At 34.1% G+C, this 20640-nt stretch overlaps 1 protein-coding gene across 6 annotated transcripts in view; it reads right to left on the reverse strand.

Annotated features, from left to right (window-relative positions):
- LOC123588620 (A disintegrin and metallopeptidase domain 3-like) overlaps positions 1 to 20640 on the reverse strand; it is a 151853-nt gene that overhangs the window by 45027 nt on the left and 86186 nt on the right. For 5 of the 6 annotated variants that reach the window (XM_045459806.1, XM_045459802.1, XM_045459804.1 and 2 more), the window contains 5 exons: positions 19231 to 19426; positions 18661 to 18751; positions 17961 to 18150; positions 8605 to 8691; positions 4424 to 4538 (listed from right to left, as the gene is read on the reverse strand). In XM_045459806.1, the coding sequence (XP_045315762.1) occupies positions 4424 to 4538; positions 8605 to 8691; positions 17961 to 18150; positions 18661 to 18751; positions 19231 to 19426 (679 nt within the window). The remainder of the gene's footprint in view (positions 1 to 4423; positions 4539 to 8604; positions 8692 to 17960; positions 18151 to 18660; positions 18752 to 19230; positions 19427 to 20640) is intronic. The other variant, XM_045459803.1, reaches the window with a different exon arrangement.

Here is a 20640-nt window from a genome sequence, read left to right on the forward strand (position 1 = left end):
ATAATAAAACATGTACAGTATCTGATGAAAATTACAAAACCTGATGAAGGAAATCAAAGAAGGCCTAAATAAATGGAGAAACATACTGTGTATTATTGGAAGATTTAGTAATAAAAAGCAAAAATGTAAAATCTTCCTAAATTGATCCTTAGGTTTAACATAATTTATAACAGCAGTATTTTTCAATAAACATAGACAAGTTTATTCTAAAAAATTTTTTTTCAAAGTTTATTTATTTTTGGGACAGAGAGAGACAGAGCATGAACGGGGGAGGGGCAGAGAGAGAGGGAGACACAGAATCGGAAACAGGCTCCAGGCTCTGAGCCATCAGCCCAGAGCCCGACGCGGGGCTCGAACCCGCGGACCGCGAGATCGTGACCTGGCTGAAGTCGGACGCTTAACCGACTGCGCCACCCAGGCGCCCCAATTCTAAAATGTATATGGAAAGGAGACTCTAGGGTAGCCAAAACAATTTTGAAAAATAATAGAGTAGGAGGAATCACTTTTCCCAATGTTAAAAATTACTGTACAACAACAATAATAAAAACATCATAGCAATGGTGGAGAAAATGACCCATAAAGCAATGGAAAACAGTATAGATAACTGAGAAATACACCAATGCAAAAATGTCCAATTAATTTTGTTTATAATGTGAAAAAACAATTCAAAGAATGAAGGTAGTTTTTTTCAAAGAATTATGGTGGAGCATTTGGATACCCATTAATCAAAATGTTAATCTATCACCTTTTACAAAGAGTAACTCAAAATAGATCCATAGACTTAAAAGTTAAGACACAAAACTAACACCTTTTAGAAACAGAGAGGGAGGGATGCAAACCATAAGAGACCCTTAAATACAGAGAATAAACTGAGGGTTGATGGGTGGTGGGTGATGGACATCAAGGAGGGCACTTGTTGGGATGAACACTCGGTGGTGTATGTAAGCCAATTCGACAATAAATTATATTAATAAATAAATAAATAAAATATAAATATGGAAGAAAGTTTGGGATTTAGGGTTAACAAAGAATTCATACACTTGACATCAAAAGCATGATTGAAAAATGAAAAGAAGTACAACTTATCAAAATTAATATATTTGTTAAAAAATTGGGTATGCAAAAAATAATTATAGAACTGAAGAAAATATGTTAAGATTACATATCCAACAAAATACATGTACCTAGAAAATTTTTTAAAAATCTGAAAACTTGGGGCGCCTGGGTGGCGCAGTCGGTTAAGCATCCGACTTCAGCCAGGTCACGATCTCGCGGTCCGTGAGTTCGAGCCCCGCGTCAGGCTCTGGGCTGATGGCTCAGAGCCTGGAGCCTGTTTCCGATTCTGTGTCTCCCTCTCTTTCTGCCCCTCCCCCGTTCATGCTCTGTCTCTCTCTGTCCCAAAAATAAATAAACATTGAAAAAAAAATTTAAAAAAAAATCTGAAAACTCAACATTTAAAACACACAATTTAATTAGAAAATGGGCAAAAAATATGAATAGATTTTTCACTGAAGAGGATATACAGATACCAAATAAACATCTTAAATATATTCAACATCATTACCTATTAAGGAAGTGCAAAATGAATCCATAATGATATTAATACATAGCTAACAGACTGGCTAAAAAAAGTGATATCATCAAATGTTGGCAAGGATGCCAATAAACTGGTCATTCATATGTTATTGGTGGGAATGTGAAATGTTACAGCCACTCTAAAAATAGTTTGGTAGTTTGCATCTAAAACTATAAATGACTTATCATGGACCCAGTAATTTAATTCTTGGGATATTTCCTAGGGAATTAAAAATTTACTTTCATGCATAATTTTCTACACAATTTATCATTTCATATCTATTCATAATAGCTATAAATTGGCAAACACCCAAATGTACTTCAGTGAGTAAATAATTTGACATATTTTGATACATCCATACAAAGGAATACTAGTCATCAATAAAAAGAAATAAAGTATTTATAAATGCAACAACTTGGATGCAATCATGAAAATTATGCAAAAGAAAGAAGTCAAACTCCAAGAGATACAAATTCTGTGATCCCATTTATGTAACATTCATGAAATAATATAACTAGAGAGAGAGCAGTTTAGTGGTTGCCATGAGTTAAAATTGGCAGAAAGAAGGGATCAGTGTAGCTATATAAAAGGGTATTATTAGGGTCCATATAGTGATGATAGAGTTCTGTATCTTGATTGTGGTGGTGGTTACACAAATTTGAACACGTGGTAAAACTGCATAGAACTAAATACACACACCTGTGCACTCACACACACATATACAGATCCACAAATGAGTGCATGTATACTGGTGAAATCTGGATAAGGTCTGTACATTTTATTAATGTCCATTTCATGGTTTTGATATTGTACTATAGTACTGAATCATGGTAACACTGATGGAGGCTGAGTAAAGAGTACAAAGGACTTCTCTCTGCATTTCTTTTTGTGAATCTATAATTACTTCAACATAAAAAGTTAAATGGAAATCACAATGGAACATCACACATCTAAAAGTGGCAACACCAAACAAAACCAAAAAACTGACAATATCAAATGCTTGTGAAGTGTGGATCATCTATGCAGAGAAACTGGAAATCTCATAGAGAGAATAGAGAGAGAGAAAAAAAGTGGTACAGCCACTTTGGAAAATAGTTTGGCTGTTTCTTATAAAACTAAAAATACACTTACTGAAATAATGCACTTAGTAAATGACTCGGCAGTCTCACTCTTAGATATGTATCCCAAAGTGAGAACATATATATATATGGCTTTCAATGGCTGAATGTATAAGCAAAATACCTTTCAATGGCTGAATGTATAAGCAAATTATATCTTTTCTATATAGAAGCCTATTGAATAATAAAAGAATGAACTCTTAAAACATATGGCAACAGGAACTGATCTCAAAGGCATATGTACTTAATATGACATTCTGGAAAAGGCCAATCTATAGGGACAAGAGCAGGTAATTGGTTGCCAGGAATTGGCAGTGGGGGAGGAATACAAAGGGAAATCCAGGGGAAGTTCCGAGGTGTTGGGAACAAGAGCCTGTGCTTTTTTTTTTTCAATATCCATTGAACTGTATACCACAGAGTGAATGTTACTGTATAAAAACTTTTGAAAAACCACATATGCTTAATAAAAACAAAATATTAAGAGCTGATGGCTGATTTTTTTCAAAATTTTCACAAACATATCAATGTATAGATTTAACAATCTCAGCCAACCCAAGCAGGATAAATTCAAAGAGAAACACATATTGGTAAACCATAGTGAAACTGTTGAAAATCAAATATATAAAATATGTCTGAAACTCAGACAAAGAATAAAAGAAACATATTATTGGGATGAATGATACAATAGATACTGTATTCTCATCTGAAAATGTAAGCCAGGATACAAATGGGTTACATCTTTGAGCTACTGAAAGTAAAAATTCCCAATGTAGAATTCTACTTCCAGTGAAAATACACTTCACAATTTTAGACATTTTTATAAAAACATTTTGAAGATAAAAACCAAGGCCATTGGTCACTGCAAGGTACAAATAAAAAGAAACACAAAAGGAAGTTTTTCAGTGTGAAAAAATATGATGCACATGGAAATCTGAATGTACTGGAGGAGTTAAAAAGCCCCTGAAAACAGTAAATGGATGAGTAATGTAAATATTTATATTAAAAAAATCTTTAACATTCTATTAGCTACTTAAGCAAATATAATAATGTATTGTCAGGTTAACAACATATATATATACATATTATTACAAAAGTGCAAATGATGGAAAGACATTAATGGAATCATACTGTTATGAGATTTTTACATTTTAATATTTAGAAAAAACAAATATGCTTTATTTGTTCATGAATTTTCACCAAATAAATTTTAAAATGTTTCATACCATTTACTATCCATATACTATGGATATAGATATTATTATCTTTACCTTTCAATAGTATGGTTAACTAAAGATGCAAACTCATTTGTGAATTAGCACATCACAATAGTTAACATCCTTGGAATCTATAAATACATAATAAAACTATCACCTGTTCTGTACTTTAACCATACCTATCTAGAAAACTCTGCCGTATAAACAGAAATGTTTTGGGAACCATGGTTAAAATTAAAGGGCTATTAGCATGCTCACTCCTTGATTGGAATTAAAAAGTATATACAAATTTTCATTGACAACATGATCTAAAGCTGTACTGTTATAGTTGCCACTAGCCACAAGTGGCTATTTAAATTTAAGTTAAATAAAGTAAATAAAGTAAAATAAAATGGAAATTATAGTTCTTTAGTTGCACTATCCACATGTCAGTTACTCAATAGCCACATAATCAGTGGAGACCATTTCTATAAGTACACAAAGCTCTACTGAAGCACACTCATCTAGATACTAACCCTCTGGAAACCAATACCCATCATTATAACTTCCTCCTGGTGATGATGGTTTTAGATAACAATTTGGAGGAGAATATCCAACATCACAGTGACAATTAAACCTATTATTGCAAACCTAAAATCAAAACCAAACAAAAAAAAAGAGAACATTTTATGTACAAGATAAAAATTAAGTGCATTATTTGTGTCTGTTAGATAATATGTTATTAAAATATGATAATTTCATATATGATAGGTAGTTTTAATGGTATTTTCATGCAGAAAGTAATTTTTAAAATAAAATCTAACATAAAAAATGTCAATGCCATATCTTTTCAATGTCATAGATATTTCCTTTTATTAGTCACTTGTGTTTTTAAATAAAAATAGGTAACATTATGATACAACTGAAATGCATTCTTCTAAAAAACTATAGAAATTGTAAAGCTAGAAATTATAAAATGGTGGGAGTTGACATATAATATGAATTGTGTTAGATTAAAAAAAAATACCTGTGATAAGAGGGAACTTTTACCAAAATGATGGGGGAAAACAAAGAGGAAAAAGCATGCTTAAACCAGAAATAGATACAAATGTATTTGTTAGAAATAAGAAGGCTAGAAAATATCTATAAATGTGATCTCGTGGATGAATCGAAAGGGTCACAGCTAATATCATCGTCAATGGGGGAAAAAACTGACAGCCTTTCCCCTAGTGTCAGGAACAAGACAAGGATGTCACTCTCACCATTACTGTTTAACATAGGACTGGAAGGGTTAGCCTCAGCAATTGACAACAGAAAGAAATAAAGGCATACAAATCTGCAAGGAAGAAGTCAAACTTTCACTATTTGCAGACAACATGATACTCTATGTAGAAAACCTGAATGATTCCACCAAAAAATTGCTATAACAAGTACATAAATTCAGCAGTCACAGGATAGAAAATCACTGTGCATAAATCTGTTGCATTTCTATACACCAATAGCAAAGAAGCAGAAAGAGAAATCAAGGAATCAATCCCATTTGCAATTGTACCAAAAAAAACAATAAGACACCTAGGAATAAGTCTAACTAAAGAGGTAAAAGATCTATACTCTAAAAACTATAGAACACTTGTGAAAGAAATTGAAGAGGACACAAAGAAGTGGAAAAGTATTCCATGCTTGTGTACTGGAAGAACAAACATTGTTAAAATATCTATACTACCCAAAGCAATCTACACATTTAATGTAATCCTTATCAAAATAACACCAGCATGTTTCATGGAGCTAAAACAAACAATCCTAAAATTTGTATGGAACCACAAAAGACTCCAAATAGTCAAAGCAATCCTGAAAAAGAAAAACAAAACTGGAGGCATCACAATTCCAGATTTCAAGCTATATTACAAAACTGTAGCCATCAGGACACAATGGTAGTGGCACCACAAACAGACATATAGATCAATGGAACAGAATAGAAAACCCAGAAATTGACCCACAATTATATGACAACTAGATTGCCAACTAATCTTTGACGAAATAGTAAAAGTATATTCAATGGACAAAGTCTCTTCAGCAAATGGTATTGGGAAATCAGACAGCTACATGCAGAAGAATGAAACTGGGCAACACTTTCTTACACCATACACAAAACAAATTCAAAATGGATGAAAGACCTAAATGTGAAACAGGAAACCATCAAAATCCTAAAGGATTTTGAAACCTCTTTGACCTTGGCTGGAGCAACTTCTTACTAGATGCTTCACCAAAGGCAAGGGAAACAAAAATGAACATGAACTATTGGGACTTCAAATAGAAAGCTTGTGCACAGCAAAGGAAACAATCAACAAAACTAAAAGGCAGCCTACAGAATTGGAGAAGATATTTGCAAATTACATATCAGATAAGGGTTAGTATCGAAAATCTATAAAGAACTTATCAAACTCAACACCCAGAAAACAAATAATCCAGTTAAGAAATGGGCAGAAGACATGAATAGACACTCTTCCAAAGACATACAGATGGTCAACAGACACATGAAAAGATGCCCAGCATCATTCATCATCAGGGAAATACAAATCAAAACCATGATGAAATACCACCTCACAACTGTCAGAATGGCTAAAATTAACAACACAAGAAATAGCAAGTGTTGGTGAGGATGCAGAAAAAGCAGAACACTTTACACTGTTGGTGGGAATGCAAACTGGTGCAGCCACTCTGGAAAACAATATGAAGGTTCCTCAAAAAGTTAAAAGCAGAACTACTCTCTGACCCAGAAATTGCACTGGTAGATATTTACCCAAAGGATACAAAAATACAGATTGAGGGGGTGCATGAACCCCAATGTTTTTTATGTTTGTTTTATTTTTTAGAGAGAGCATGAACATGGAGCGGCAGAGAAAGAGAGGGAGACAGAATCTGAAGCAGACTCTGCTCTGTGAGAGCAGAGCCCAATATGGGGCTTAAGCCCACAAACTGTAAGATCATGACCTGAGCTGAGGTCAGATGCTAAACCGACTGAGCCACCTAGGTTCCCCTGCACCCCAGTGTTCATAGCATAGCAGCATTATCAACAATAGCCAAACTTTGGAGAGAGCCCAAATGTCCATCAACTTGTCCATATACAATGGAATATTACTCAGCCATCAAAAAGAATGAAATGTTGCCATTTGCAATGATACAGATGGAGCTAGAATGTATAATGCTAAGTGAAATTAGTCAATCAGAGAAGGACAAATACAATATGGCTTCACTCATTGTGGAATTTAAGAAAGAAAGCAGACAAACATGGGAAGGGAGTAAAAAAAAAGAGAAGAGGGGGAAACAAACCACAAGAGACTCTTAATGATAGAGAACAAACTATGGGTTGAGAGAGACAGGTGGATGGGAGATGCGTGATGGGTACTAAGGAAAGCACTTGTTTTTATGAGCAGCGGGGTTGTACATAAGTGACAAATCACTGAATTCTACTGAAGCCAGTATTGCACTGTATGTTAACTAAAATTTAAGTTTGAAGAAAAGAAAAGAAAAAACAGGGGTCAAAAGCAGAACAGAGAATCTAGAAATAGGTTCATGCAAAAATTAAACTTTAAGTAAGAAAGGAAAGAAACAGAAAAGAAAGTGTTAATAATAGGACATGTAAGTGATTTGGGAGAAAATTTTGATACTAGTCACACAGCTAGGTCACTTTTTTCCTGGATTATTATATAAAATATGAAGCATTGACATGGCAAGGAGACACTAGCCACAGAGTTAAAGCCAAATTCTGGCTTGGAAAAATTTACAAAATTTACAAAATTTCTATACCCTAATAGATAATTTCACAGTGAATGGACAAATAGAGAAATATAAATGGCAAATATGACCACACATACGTGCTTAAGAACTTTATTTATTAACTAAATGTGAATTAACAATAGTTTAGTGTGTGAGAAGAGATTAAAAAACCTGAGAAGCTAGTCTGGCCAGAATTTCAGAAAATGCACATTTTCATCCATGATAGGTGAGAGCAAAACTGGTACAAAATTTCTTAAAAACAAAATATTTCTGAAAATGTAAATGTTGCATAAGTTTGACCGATCTGATTTCATTGCTACCAATTTAAGAAATGAGATAATTGTGCAAAGGTGAGTGTCCAACAATGTTCATTGTGCCATTAATAACATTAGTCAAGTAAAAATTTAACATTATCTAAAAGTCCATCAGTAAATGAATTTTCAAATATAGTATGGAGGAAACATACAAGGAAATAAATTGAAGCCACTAAGGAATAAAAGAGATCTGAATGGACAAGAAACTTCTCTCACAAAAATATGTGTAATACATGTAATATAAGTATATTAAGTGTGTGTTTACATATATATCAGTACACATACATTCAATTGTAAGCAAAATTTATATAAGCATGTATAAAAGTATATTTGTAGCCTTCAACAAGCCCATTTCCAAAATTTCACACTCTTAATCTAACATAATAACAGACTGTTTCATTTTGCATTTTTGTACAAAGTTCAAAGCTTATTAGCCCATGAGGCCTTTAATAATCTTAACACATAAATCATGTACATAAGTATAAGTAGTGGAATCCATTTCCTTATTTAACTGCAAGTTTTAAAAGAAATTTCCATATCAAATAATTCTTAACCTTATTACTAGTGGAAAATGCCGCTAATGGATTTTAAACACTATATATAAAAATAGAGAAACTGTTACATACCCCATGTCCACTGCAATTTTTTACTGAGTCACAATATGTTTTTACTGGGCTCTCACTTCTTTCTCTACAGAATCCTTTATAACAATACTGAAATGTTAAAACAACCAACAGAAAATATTTAAAGTCAAGAGTTGAGCAATTGTACTTGATACAGAAATTAGATGCAGAAGATAGATGCAGATACACATGCACACACACGCACACACCACTCTGGATTTCATGACATCTACTCCTTCTAATAAAAGAAGCTGGGAGTTCAAATGGCATATAATTACTACACATAAAATTTTGAGAATGAGATTCTATTTTTCCCATGAGGGAGCACAGCTGTGAGTTTATTGATACTAATTGGTGTAAGAACAAAAACAGCCAATTTGTACTATTTGTAATGAGCTAGGATCCGGCTTTGCATTTTCTATGCATTTTTATAGTATATACTCAGATTGACCCCGTGAAAGATATGTTTTTATCCTCATTTAAAATGTTTACTTACTTATTTTTGAAAGAGAGAGCACAAGCGGGGTAGGGGCACAGAGAGAGAGAGAGAGACACAGAATCTGAAGCAGGCTCCAGGCTCCGAGAGCATAGAGCCTGATGCCAGGCTGGAACCCACAAACCGCGAGATCATGACCTGAGCTGAAGTTGGATGCTTAACCAACTGAGTCACCCAGGGGCCCCACCCTCATTTTATATTTGAAAAAATAAATGTGCTGTTTTGGGGACATGCATAAGTTATTGATAGAGCCAATACTCAGTGCAGTAACTACTTTAGTCACAGAGCCTCATATTGATCAATGCTAAATATCAGTGTTCTTATAATTTTTATATTTATTTCCAACTTTAATGACAATATCTTTTGTCTTTTACATTTGCACCGTGTTCTAGAGAAAGTTATTTAATCCCTCCGTGCCTCAGCTTATCCAACTTTGAATTTGGAACAGCAATTGATAACCCAAATTTATTCAAATATAGGTTATAAGGATGAAATAATTTGTTGGACACACATAGTAAATGCTCACTAAACACAAGATACTTTTTAAATTATGTGTTTATTTACCTCATTTTCATGTGGACTTTAAGTGCTTATTCCTCTATCCAAATTTTAATTTAATTTTAATATCTTTAGGGGAGTCAGTAAAAATTATCTGTCGGCTTTTCTCAGGTTATCTGATAGAATATACATTGTATGATGAATAGTCTTAAAAATCATTAGTTTCTATCACCATTAACCAATCATAAAGGATAGAATATCAGTTGTTCAGTAACTGGAAGTGCTCTGATGAAGCCAGCAAGAATAACAAAATCTTGTACAAACCAGCATTACCTGTGCACAAAATCATTTTCATTCTAGTGCTCCTTAAACATTGCCATTGAGGCAATAATAACTAGTCATATTTCATTGGGTTTTCTTTAGGGGGAAAAGTCAGGAAAAGTTAAGACCCATGCTTCTGATACAATTTCCTTCAAGTAAACGGATCAATTTGCAGCTGGCTCTTTTGTCATGACAGCAAAAACAAGAGACGCTACAAAAATAGCTAGGCCTGGGCAATGGTTGAGATGATGTTTTGAATATAAACTAATATATAAAACTTCCTTCTTTGAACAAGAGACACAAACAGTGTCCCAGAAGCAGCCATACCATGTTTCAAAGAAAAGAAAAAACAATATCAGAAAATACATATTTCCTAAAGAGAAATGCCTGGATTATATAAGCATATCTTTGTAGAGTCCCAGGTAAGAAAAAGGGAGTTAATTTTATTCATCAATTCATTGATTAGCTTATCTAGTTTTGGACATTTAAATGTCCCAAACATATCCCTTTTCAAGTTTGAAATGAATGTGCTGAGATATGTTCATCTTCCCTGGCCTATGTACATGAACTAGAATCACTTCTCCTGTTCTAAGCCTTATAAATAAAAAAATCAGAAGGCTTTCTATCATATCCAATATTAAGCAAACTTGCATTGCTGGAATATGCCTATATCCATGCAGTATACTCTTCACCCAGTATATAACAGTATTCAATATATGAGTGTTTTATTTAAAATTTCATTAGGATTAATAAGGAAGATGTACTTTTCTTCTAGATGTACTTTCTATTAGATATTAATAAATAAATAAAGTCTCCCTTCTCTCCCTCTTTCTTTTTATCGATCAAAATAATTTTTACAAAGGACCCACATTTAGTGAGAGTAAGATAAAGAAGTCTTTCCTTTCCAACCACTCTGAAATCAACTGAACAAGGAAGAGTAACACATAAAATAAAGTATATCTTGGATGAATTTTTAAAATAACCACAGAAAAACTCCACATCAAATTCACTCACAACAGCTCCCCTTTTCCTAATTAATGTGAGTAAAGGAGTATCAGAAAGAGGCAATTTGAAGATAAAAGATTTAAGAACTTCCTGGGATTTTGAAATAAAATGAAGGCCCTGGTGGATAAAATGAGGTGAGGAAGCAACATCATCAAATACAATGGTAAAGGAGAGACCCTGGTTGATCAACCTTGAATGCTCTGGAGGAACTGCAGCCTGAGTAAGAAGGAAAAGCAGAGGAAGAAGAGTCAAAAAGGCAGGTAGGGAAGGTTGGCTAAAATGCAGAATTATCAATGGAAATCTGTCCTCAAAACCACAGAAGTAGTTAGCTTTCATATTCACTAGTCACCTCCTCTCCTTTCTCTCAGTTACAAAATTTAGTCGACACAACACTTTTATCCCAAAGGAGAAAGTTTAGAAAGGTATTTTGTTTTCTAAAGCAACTGAATTAATGGTGACTACAGAATTGGGGCTTTTCAAATGGTTTGTCCTCTAGAAGAGTGCCATCCAATGCAGTATCATGGCCTAAAAACCAGTTTCCACAATGAAGACTGTCATGTGACAAACCCCTGTCACATGGAAAAGGCTGCCAATTAGTTTTTTTTTTTATTAGCAATAGTGTGAGAGTAAAAAGTCATGCCAGTTTAAAGCTCCTACTGAACCAAATAGGGAGAAACTTTCTTCCTCCCTCACTTCCCCCCTTCCCTTCACTTCCCTTCCTTCCGTTTCCTTCCTCCCTCACTCCTTTCTTTGTTTTCCCCACATGGGGACATTGGCCAGTTGGGCATAGGCTAATGATCAGACTTTCCCAGGAGAGAATCACTGCTGGAGAGATGAGTGAATTGACCTGTAAAGCTTTAAGCAGTCATACAGCTGGTGGGACAAATCAGCACAGTAATCTGTGGCATTTGTATATCTAGTTCCCATATGGTCTCATTTCAGTTCTTGTCATTGTAATTGTATTTTCCCTGAAGGTAAGATGTTGTTTCACTCTCACTAATTTTAAGATTCTTTGTCTTAATTTTCATAAATTTAATTATGCTGTATCCAACTGTGAATTTTACTAGGTTCATCCTATATGACATTCTTTCAGCTTCTTGCATTTTTAGGCTTATGCCTTTTGGCAAATCTGGAAACTTTCCAGGCATTATTTCCTCATATACTTTTCCATTCTTAAATTCTTTCTCTTATTCTTCTAGAATGACAATATCATGGATATTATATCTTTTGCTATAATCTCACATATCCCTGAGGCTCTATTCATTGTTTTTTCAGTGTACTTTCTGTTATTCAGATTGGGTATTTTCTATGGTTCTATCCTCAGCTTTACTGATTCTTTACCCTGCCACCTTCATTCTGCTCCTGAGCCCATCACCGAGTTTTATAAATTATTATTTTTTAAGTTTATTTATTTATTTTGAGAGAGACAGAAATATTTATTTGTGAGTGGAGGAGGGACAGATAGAGAGGGAGAGAGAGAGAATCCCAAGCAGGCTCTGCTCTGTCAGCACAGTTCGATGCGGGGCTCAAACTAACAAAACTGTGAGATCATGACCTGAGCTGAAACCAAGAGTCATATACTTAACCAACTGAGCCACCCAGGTGCCCCTATATTTTTTTTTATTTCTAAAATTTCCAGTTGGTTCTTTTTTATATCTTCTCTGTGTGTGCTGGAACTTTCTATCATTCCATTAGTAGTTTCAAGAGCATGTTTGTAATTGCTCTTGAAATACGCTAATGATGGCTGCTTTACATTCTTTAAAGTATATTGGTGTAATCTTGGTGTTATGATGTTAGTGTTTTTTTTCTCTTTCAAATTGAGATTTTCTTGGTTCTTGGTATTAAGACTGATTTTTTATTGAAACCTAGATATTTTGAGTATTATGCGATTCTGAATCCTGTTTAAACCTGTTTTAGCAGTTCTCTGTTAGAGTTCTAGACAAGGGACAAGGGATATTACCTGAGATGAGAGGGCCTCCTAATTACTGCAAGGGTCAGGGAAAGACAGACACCAGTAGGCTTCTGCTCAAACCACCCTGGTTAGAGTGAAGGTATGACCACAATTCTTTCTATGTTGTGTGGTTGAAGTAGAGCAGTTATTATTTAAAAGTATACTGTTTGCTTGACTGCCCCTTTGGATAAAGAAGTCAGGCTTTCCTTGATGACTCTTTTTTGTCAGTTCCATTTGGCACTTCCGAGTTGCTAGCTTTTCTGACACCCAGGTTGCGATATATAAGGCAAAAATGAAAGGAAACTCACTGCTGTGTTGTTCCTTGGGTTCCGAAGTCCCTACCTAGTCTTGCCTTTCTCTCTTTAGCTTTCACAGTATTATGTTAGCTTTACATATAAAATTGTTTTTAACTGTACACAATAGAAAAGTATGTATAGTACATCATTCTGGAACCCCAAATCTCTACCTGTAATTTTTAATCATCACATAATACATTTATCAATATTTTCCTTTATATTTAACTCATTTTGTAGCATTTAAGAAATCTTTGAGTATATCAGACCCTAAGCTTTCTCTGAGGTATTTATTAAAACATTTTGATCTGCAGTTCCTCTGAAATAATATTTTCTATTTTAATCTAGAAGTCAGTTTATCATCATACCAATATTGCAATGCTTTAATTGTTTTAACTTTACAATAAATCTTGATATTTGGTAGTATGAATTTCCAGTTTCCATTTTCTTCTTTAAAATTACACTGACAATTTGTTATTTGGGTATTGAGTTTGGTGAGTTCTTTATAGATTTTGGATACTAACCCTTTATCCCACATGTCATTTGCAAATATCTTCTCCCATTCCACCGGTTGGCTTTTTTTGTTGATTGTTTCCCTCACTGTGCAGAAGCTTTTTATTTTGATGAGGTTCCAGTAGTCCATTTTTGCTTTTGTTTCCCTTGCCTCCAGAGACATATTTAGTAAGAAGTCACTGTGACTGAGGCCAAAGTGTTTGTTGCCTGTTTCCTCTAGGGTTTTGATGGTTTCCTGTCTTACATTTAGGTCTTTCATCCATTTTGACTTTATTTCTGTGTGTGGTATAAGAAAGTGGTCCAGGTTTATTCTTCTGAATGGATAAAGAAGATACGGTGTATATACATACAGTGGTATATTACTCAGTGATCAAAAAGAATGAAATCTTGCCTTTTGCAACAATGTGGATGGAACTAGAATGTATTTTTTTAATTTTTTTTTAACGTTTATTTATTTTTGACACAGAGAGAGACAGAGCATGAACGGGGGAGAGTCAGAGAGAGGGAGACACAGAATTGAAACAGGCTCCAGGCTCTGAGCTGTCAGCACAGAGCCCGACGCGGGGCTCGAACTCACAGACCGCGAGATCATGACCTGAGCCGAAGTCGGCCGCTTAACCGACTGAGCCACCCAGGCGCCCCGTAACTAGAATAGATTATGCAAAGCAAAATTAACCAAAGAAAGACAAATATCATATGATTACACTCATATGTGGAATTTAAGAAAAAAAACGGATGAATATAGGAGAACAGAAGGAAAAGTAGGATAAAAATAGAGAGGGAGGCAAACCATAAAAGGCGTTAAAGACAGAGAGCAAACTGAGGGGTGTTGGAGGGGTGTTGGGCAGGGGGATGGGCTAAATGGGTGATAGGCATTAAGGAGGACACTTATTGGGAAGAGCACTTGGTGTTATATTTAAGTGATGAATCACTAAATTCTACTGAAACCATTATTACACTATATGTTAACACACTTGGATTTAAATTTTTAAAAAAATTAGTGACCGTTTTGTATTTCTGCCCTTTGCATTTTCATATAAACCTTTAAGTCAATTTTCAATTTTCAACAACAATGCATCCCCTCCTCCACCCAAAAAATAAATAAATAAAAGCAAAAACAAAAACAAAAATCTGGAGTTTGATTTTTGATAGTATCATATTCATTAATTGATTTTGAGAACATTGACATCATAACAATATTAAGTCTTAAAAATAAATGAGGATGGCTTATCCCTCTATTATGTAGATCTTCTCTGTCTAGTAATGCTTTGCACTACTTTGCAATTGTCAATGTAGAAGCTGTCTTGCGTGTCTTTTATTTTAGTCTTCCTAGGTTATAAATGCCTTTAAATGCTATCAATCTCACAATATCATGATGCTAAGACTCTTTATAAAAATTTCATTTTTTACCATTGTAAAGCTATAAAGACATAAAGTCACAGGGCTGCTACAATTTCGGCTTGTGAAGGAACAGCAAGACAACTTAAGCCAAAAAAACAATATTTAGTAAAAATCACAAACCACAGAATTTCCATGTGCAATCCAAACAGTACAAATGCATGTTTTGTAGGTTTTTCCCTGACTTCTCACTCACTATATTGGAAATATATATCCATGTAACTAACAATTATTTACAAATGTCACTGGATAAATATAGTATACTGTAATTTGTCTGGCCAACCTACAATTGGGTGTTTAATGTGTCTTCATTTTATTCTGTATTGTAACTCACATCATAATTGCTCTATACAAATGTATATTTCTTATATCTAAAAATTAATTTATTATTACATTAGAAATAGCTTTAAAAGTATGTTAATATATTAAACTCTTTACACATTTCTAAATCACTTTCCAGAAAGCAGGTGCTAATTTATACTAGGTTTAAGATGATAGTAAGGTATGCTTCTCACCATCAAATATTATTCTCAATGCCCAAATAACACAAAAATAATGGTTACATATTCATTTACTTTGTATTTACTTAATCACAAGTTAGGTAGAACTTTTTCATGTTTCTTAGTCATATGTTCAATTTCATGAGATTTTTTTTGCACTGATCTATATCAGTGTGTGTGTGCATGTGTGTGCATGCACACATATACATAATATACACATATATTGTGATATACATATATATTATGTGATGTTTTCTCTGATACCAACTGGGTGTCCCACAATTCCATATAAGTCAATTCTGACACTATTTGGAGTTAAAATCCGATTGCACAACTTGAAAGGTTCAATGCCACAAGACTGCCCCCATTTCAGATACCAGATGCAAATCCCACACCATCCACACTTTTGACCAACTGGCTATAAATTGGAGATTCCATGGCCCCCTCCTCAGGTTTGCTAATTTGCTCATTTGGCTCACAGAACTCAGGAAAACACCTTACTTATGTTTACCAGTTTATTACAAAGGATACAACTCAGCAACAGCTAAATGGAAGAAATATAGAGTGCAAGATATATTGGGAGTGAAGGGGCAAGGAGGAAGTCATAGTTTCCATAACATCTCCAAATATCTCATCATTGCAGCAAGTTGATTTGTTCATCAGTTTAGAAAGTCTCTGAATCTCAATGTTCAAAGTTTTTACAAAGTTCAAACTCTAGCCACACCACTTTCCTTCCTGATGGTCTGTGAGTGAGGCTAAAAGTTTAAACTCTAGGCATTTGGTCTTTCTGGTAACCAACCCCAACCTGAACCTGTCTAGAAACCCCACCTAAGTCACCTCATTAGCATAAACTCAGGTTTGATTGGGAGGGGATGAATAACAAAAAACATTCCTATCACACAGGAAATTCTAAGGGGATTTAGATGCTCCATTCCAGAAACCAGGGACAAAGACCAAATTATACCACACACACACACACACACACACACACACACCATTTTAGTGTGTATTAATGAAAGATTAAATTAGTTAATGAATTTACGCATTTGCTCTGTCATATTTATTGTAAATTATTTTTTCAGCTTAGATTATCTTTGAAAAGATGACATATTATTTTTAATGTAGTCAGTACTAGTATCTTTCTTTGCAAAACCTCATTTTTATGTCAGAATATCTTTTCTCATTCTGAGATGTTTATTAGTCACTTCCATTTTCCTCTGAATTTTCATTTCTTAAAATATTATATCTTAATGGAAATATTTTAATAAAATGTGAGATAATTGTTTACTTTTTTCCTTTGGTCAACTATTTTTTTAAACTTTTTATTTATTTATTTTGAAAGAGCAAGAGAGTGTGAGAATGGGAGAGGCAGAGAGTGAGGGACAGGGGAATCCCAAGCAGGCTCCACACTGTCAGCACAAAGCCCAGTGCAGGTCTCAATCCCACAAATCATGAGATCATGACCTGAGCTGAAACCAAGAGTCACACACTTAACCAACTGAGCCACCCAGGCACCCCAGTCAACTAAATTTTTTAATGGTACCAATTTAAAAATCTTTTATTCTGTTTCTCAAAATTTTTAAGAAAAAATAAACAAAACTTAAACTCTGTTTTATTATTGTGTCTTGTGGGAAGGCCAAATTTTATATATGTATGTATATATATGTGTGTATGCATATATATATATATATGTATATATGTATGTGTATATATATATGTATATATATATATGTGTATATATATATATATATATATATATATATATAAACTTGATATGTATATCAAGCTTATTCCCCTTGTCAATTACAGAAAGATCAAATTCTTGGCTTGGCTTTTTTTTTTTTTTTTTTTTTTTTTTGCTTTTCTTTGTTGTTCTTAGGTTGTTCTGACTTGCTTTTCTGGCATATTATCTGATTCTTTTTTGTTCTTTGTTCACACAAATTTTTGCAGATTAGATCCTGGCCTAACAAAGAGGCTTAGATTCTTAAGTATGAAAAAACAAGTTTAAATATCTACAGCAAAACTTATAATAAAAGAATGACAGATAATGAAGTAAGCATTCCTTTGACTAAAAAAAATTCTGTCCTTCCAATCTTAAGATCATGATACAGTAACCAAAATTTGTAACATTATTTATAAATGAAAATTTTGAAATCTCCCTCTTTCTCTCTGTCTCTCTCTCCAGGAGGAACTGCTTGATATCTCAGTGAAGATTCAGTTTGTCCAGGGAGGAAGTGAGTTCAGGGTCTTCCCAGACTACCATGTTGGACCTCATCCTTCCTTATATCTCTCACTTTTTTTCTTTCTCATGCACAAACACATTCATACACAGATACTCAGACACACAAACATCGTATATGGAACAAAGTAAAATTTTTATTTACCTTATTTTGACCACATATCGTGCCATTATGCACTTGAGTAAAATCATACTCTGAAGATTGTGTTTCATTTCTCAAATATGCTGACAAACATATATGGCCTCCAAGGTAAGTATATTGAACATCAAAAGTTTTTACTGGTACTATCTGTGAATGTGTCCAGCGACAAACTATCTTTCCACAAAGGATATGCCTGGCAATATAAGGCAAAAAAAGGTTGCTCATATGTCTCTTAGGAACACAATATATTAAATCATTAACAATTCAAAACATGAAGATAATTCAAAATGTTATTCAGATCATAACACCAAAGTTATTCAGAACATATGAAGCATGACAAATAAATTTATCTGTATATACTAGGTTCATCTCTCATTTATATTAACTTATTTTTGCGTGTGCACGCACACACACACACACACACACACAAACATGCATTTAAAAAAGTATAGTAGTCTTGAGTGCCTGAGTGGCTTAGTCAGTTGGGCGGCCAACTTCCACTCAGGTCATGACCTCATGGTTCATGGGTTCAGGCCCCGCGTCAGGCTCTGTGCTGACAGCTCTGAGCCTAGAGCCTGTTTTGGATTCTGTGTCTCCCTCTCACTTCCACCCCCCTCCCCACTCATGATCTATCTCTCTCTCTGTGTAAAAAGTAAATAAACATTTAAAAAATTTTTTTAAGTATAGTAGTCTAAATACACACCGAAAATTGCAACCACGTTTGGCACAGTTTCCAAATTGATCTGCGTGAAAATTCACTTCTTGTGCACATAGATAAGTAGAAACTTTAGCAACTGAAAATATAAATAGTTACAATTACTAATCTTAAAAAAATAAAAGTGGTAAATTAATATAGAAACATCTGGACAACAGCAGTGCCCAGGAAGTGTCATCTACTATAATTTTTTAGTGTCATCTACTGGCTATACAAGAAGGAGAAACACTAAAAACTACCCACTTGAGAATAGGAAAATTGTGTCAAAGGCAGAAATGATTAAGAAAGCAGTCATTGGCTCTCTTACCTACAATTCTAATATTCTACTCCTCTTTGCGCCAATCATGTGAAATTTGATTAATATACTATTTTTTTTGTTCTGTACTTATTAGGCCTATTTTGCCTCTTGATATAGTTCAAAGTCATAATGATTAACTATTTTTTTTCAAATTTGGATTTTAAACAAACATTACCCTTTATTATGGCTATAGGATGGTTTACTGACTGTAGAAAAATACAGTTTGAAAAGGAACCCCAGAAAAAAGATACAACTATTACATTTTCCAAACAATGCTTCACACTGTACATCTGGATCTCGGCATATTCCCTCATAGCAATAGGCAGTATTATTATTACATGGTTCTAAATCAGCAGATTTCACATCAGGTACACAAGCCTCAGATGTTCCATTGCAAAATTCTGGAAAATCACATGGATCTGTCATTTTCCTACATAAACGTCCTCTTTCAGCTATCTATGAGACAAAGAAAAACAAATATATTTTTAAAGTAGTAAACCAAAAAATGTAAAAAAATTAAACAAGAACAGTGTATTTCTATCATTTCCATTATTATTGCATTTTAACTACTTAAAGTCAAATTATGACTTTACTTGAAACCGCGAGTGAAATAGATTGGAAAAAACCTAAATGTTCATCAATGAATGAATAGATTAATAAACTGTGGTATATTCATGCAATGGAATACTTTCAGCCATATAAAGGAGCACTGATACATAGGCTACAAGATGAATGAATATTCAACACTATGTTAAGTGAAGAAATCCAGACACAAAAGGTCACATATTCTATGGTTCATATGAAATAACCAGAATAGGTTACTCCAGACAGAACACAAATTGGTGCTGTCCAGTTGGTGCTGTCCAGCCAGGACTGAGGGGAAGGAAGAAAGGAGAGCAAGTGCTTAATGCTCCAGGAGTCTCCTGTTTGACTGAGGAACTTGTTTTGGAACTAGATAGAGGTGGCAGTTGCATAACACTGTGAATGTACTGAATATCACTAAATTGTTCACCTGCAAATGGTAAGTTTTATGGCAAGTTTTTCTTCACCTAATCCTTTTAAAGCCTCTACCAAATGTAAGAATTGTCTCCATTTTAAAGAACTGCCCTTTGGGTTGTAGAGAAAGGGCAGTGGGCTGTGTAGAAAAGCCTTATTTGTTCAATCCTGCTGATTTGGAGACAAAGGACAAGGTGAGCGCTCTGGTGAAGGGAAGAGCAACAAGGTTTATTGCTAAGTAGCAGAAACTCTACCCTTGCATCCTTGAAGACAAGGGACAAGTGGCTTTAATTACTAGCATAAAGAGTGAAAAACACACACAGAACAAAGTAGAATTATATTAGGATAGATTTTACTGACAGACAACCTGGCAAATTTCTAATCAGATTTTGATTGTCGTTGACTCCTGAAAGTGACACAAAAAAGGCAAGATGAAGCAATCCCCAAAGTCAAATCTTACTGAGTCTCCTTTCAGGTGTGGCTATAAAGGAATGTGAAGGGGAAATTTCCCAAAGGAAGTTAAGGATTCAATTCAGTTCCAGGACCAGCGGTCCCTTGAAAAGATAAAACTTGAATAGTAGACATGCTATATGTTGCTGACTACTCTACATGGACTCCTTTTCTGCTATTCTCAAAATGAGAGCTTTATTGTTATTATTATTATTATTATTATT

This window comes from Leopardus geoffroyi, chromosome B1 (genome assembly GCF_018350155.1).
Source record: "Leopardus geoffroyi isolate Oge1 chromosome B1, O.geoffroyi_Oge1_pat1.0, whole genome shotgun sequence".
Classification (NCBI taxonomy): domain Eukaryota; kingdom Metazoa; phylum Chordata; class Mammalia; order Carnivora; family Felidae; genus Leopardus; species Leopardus geoffroyi.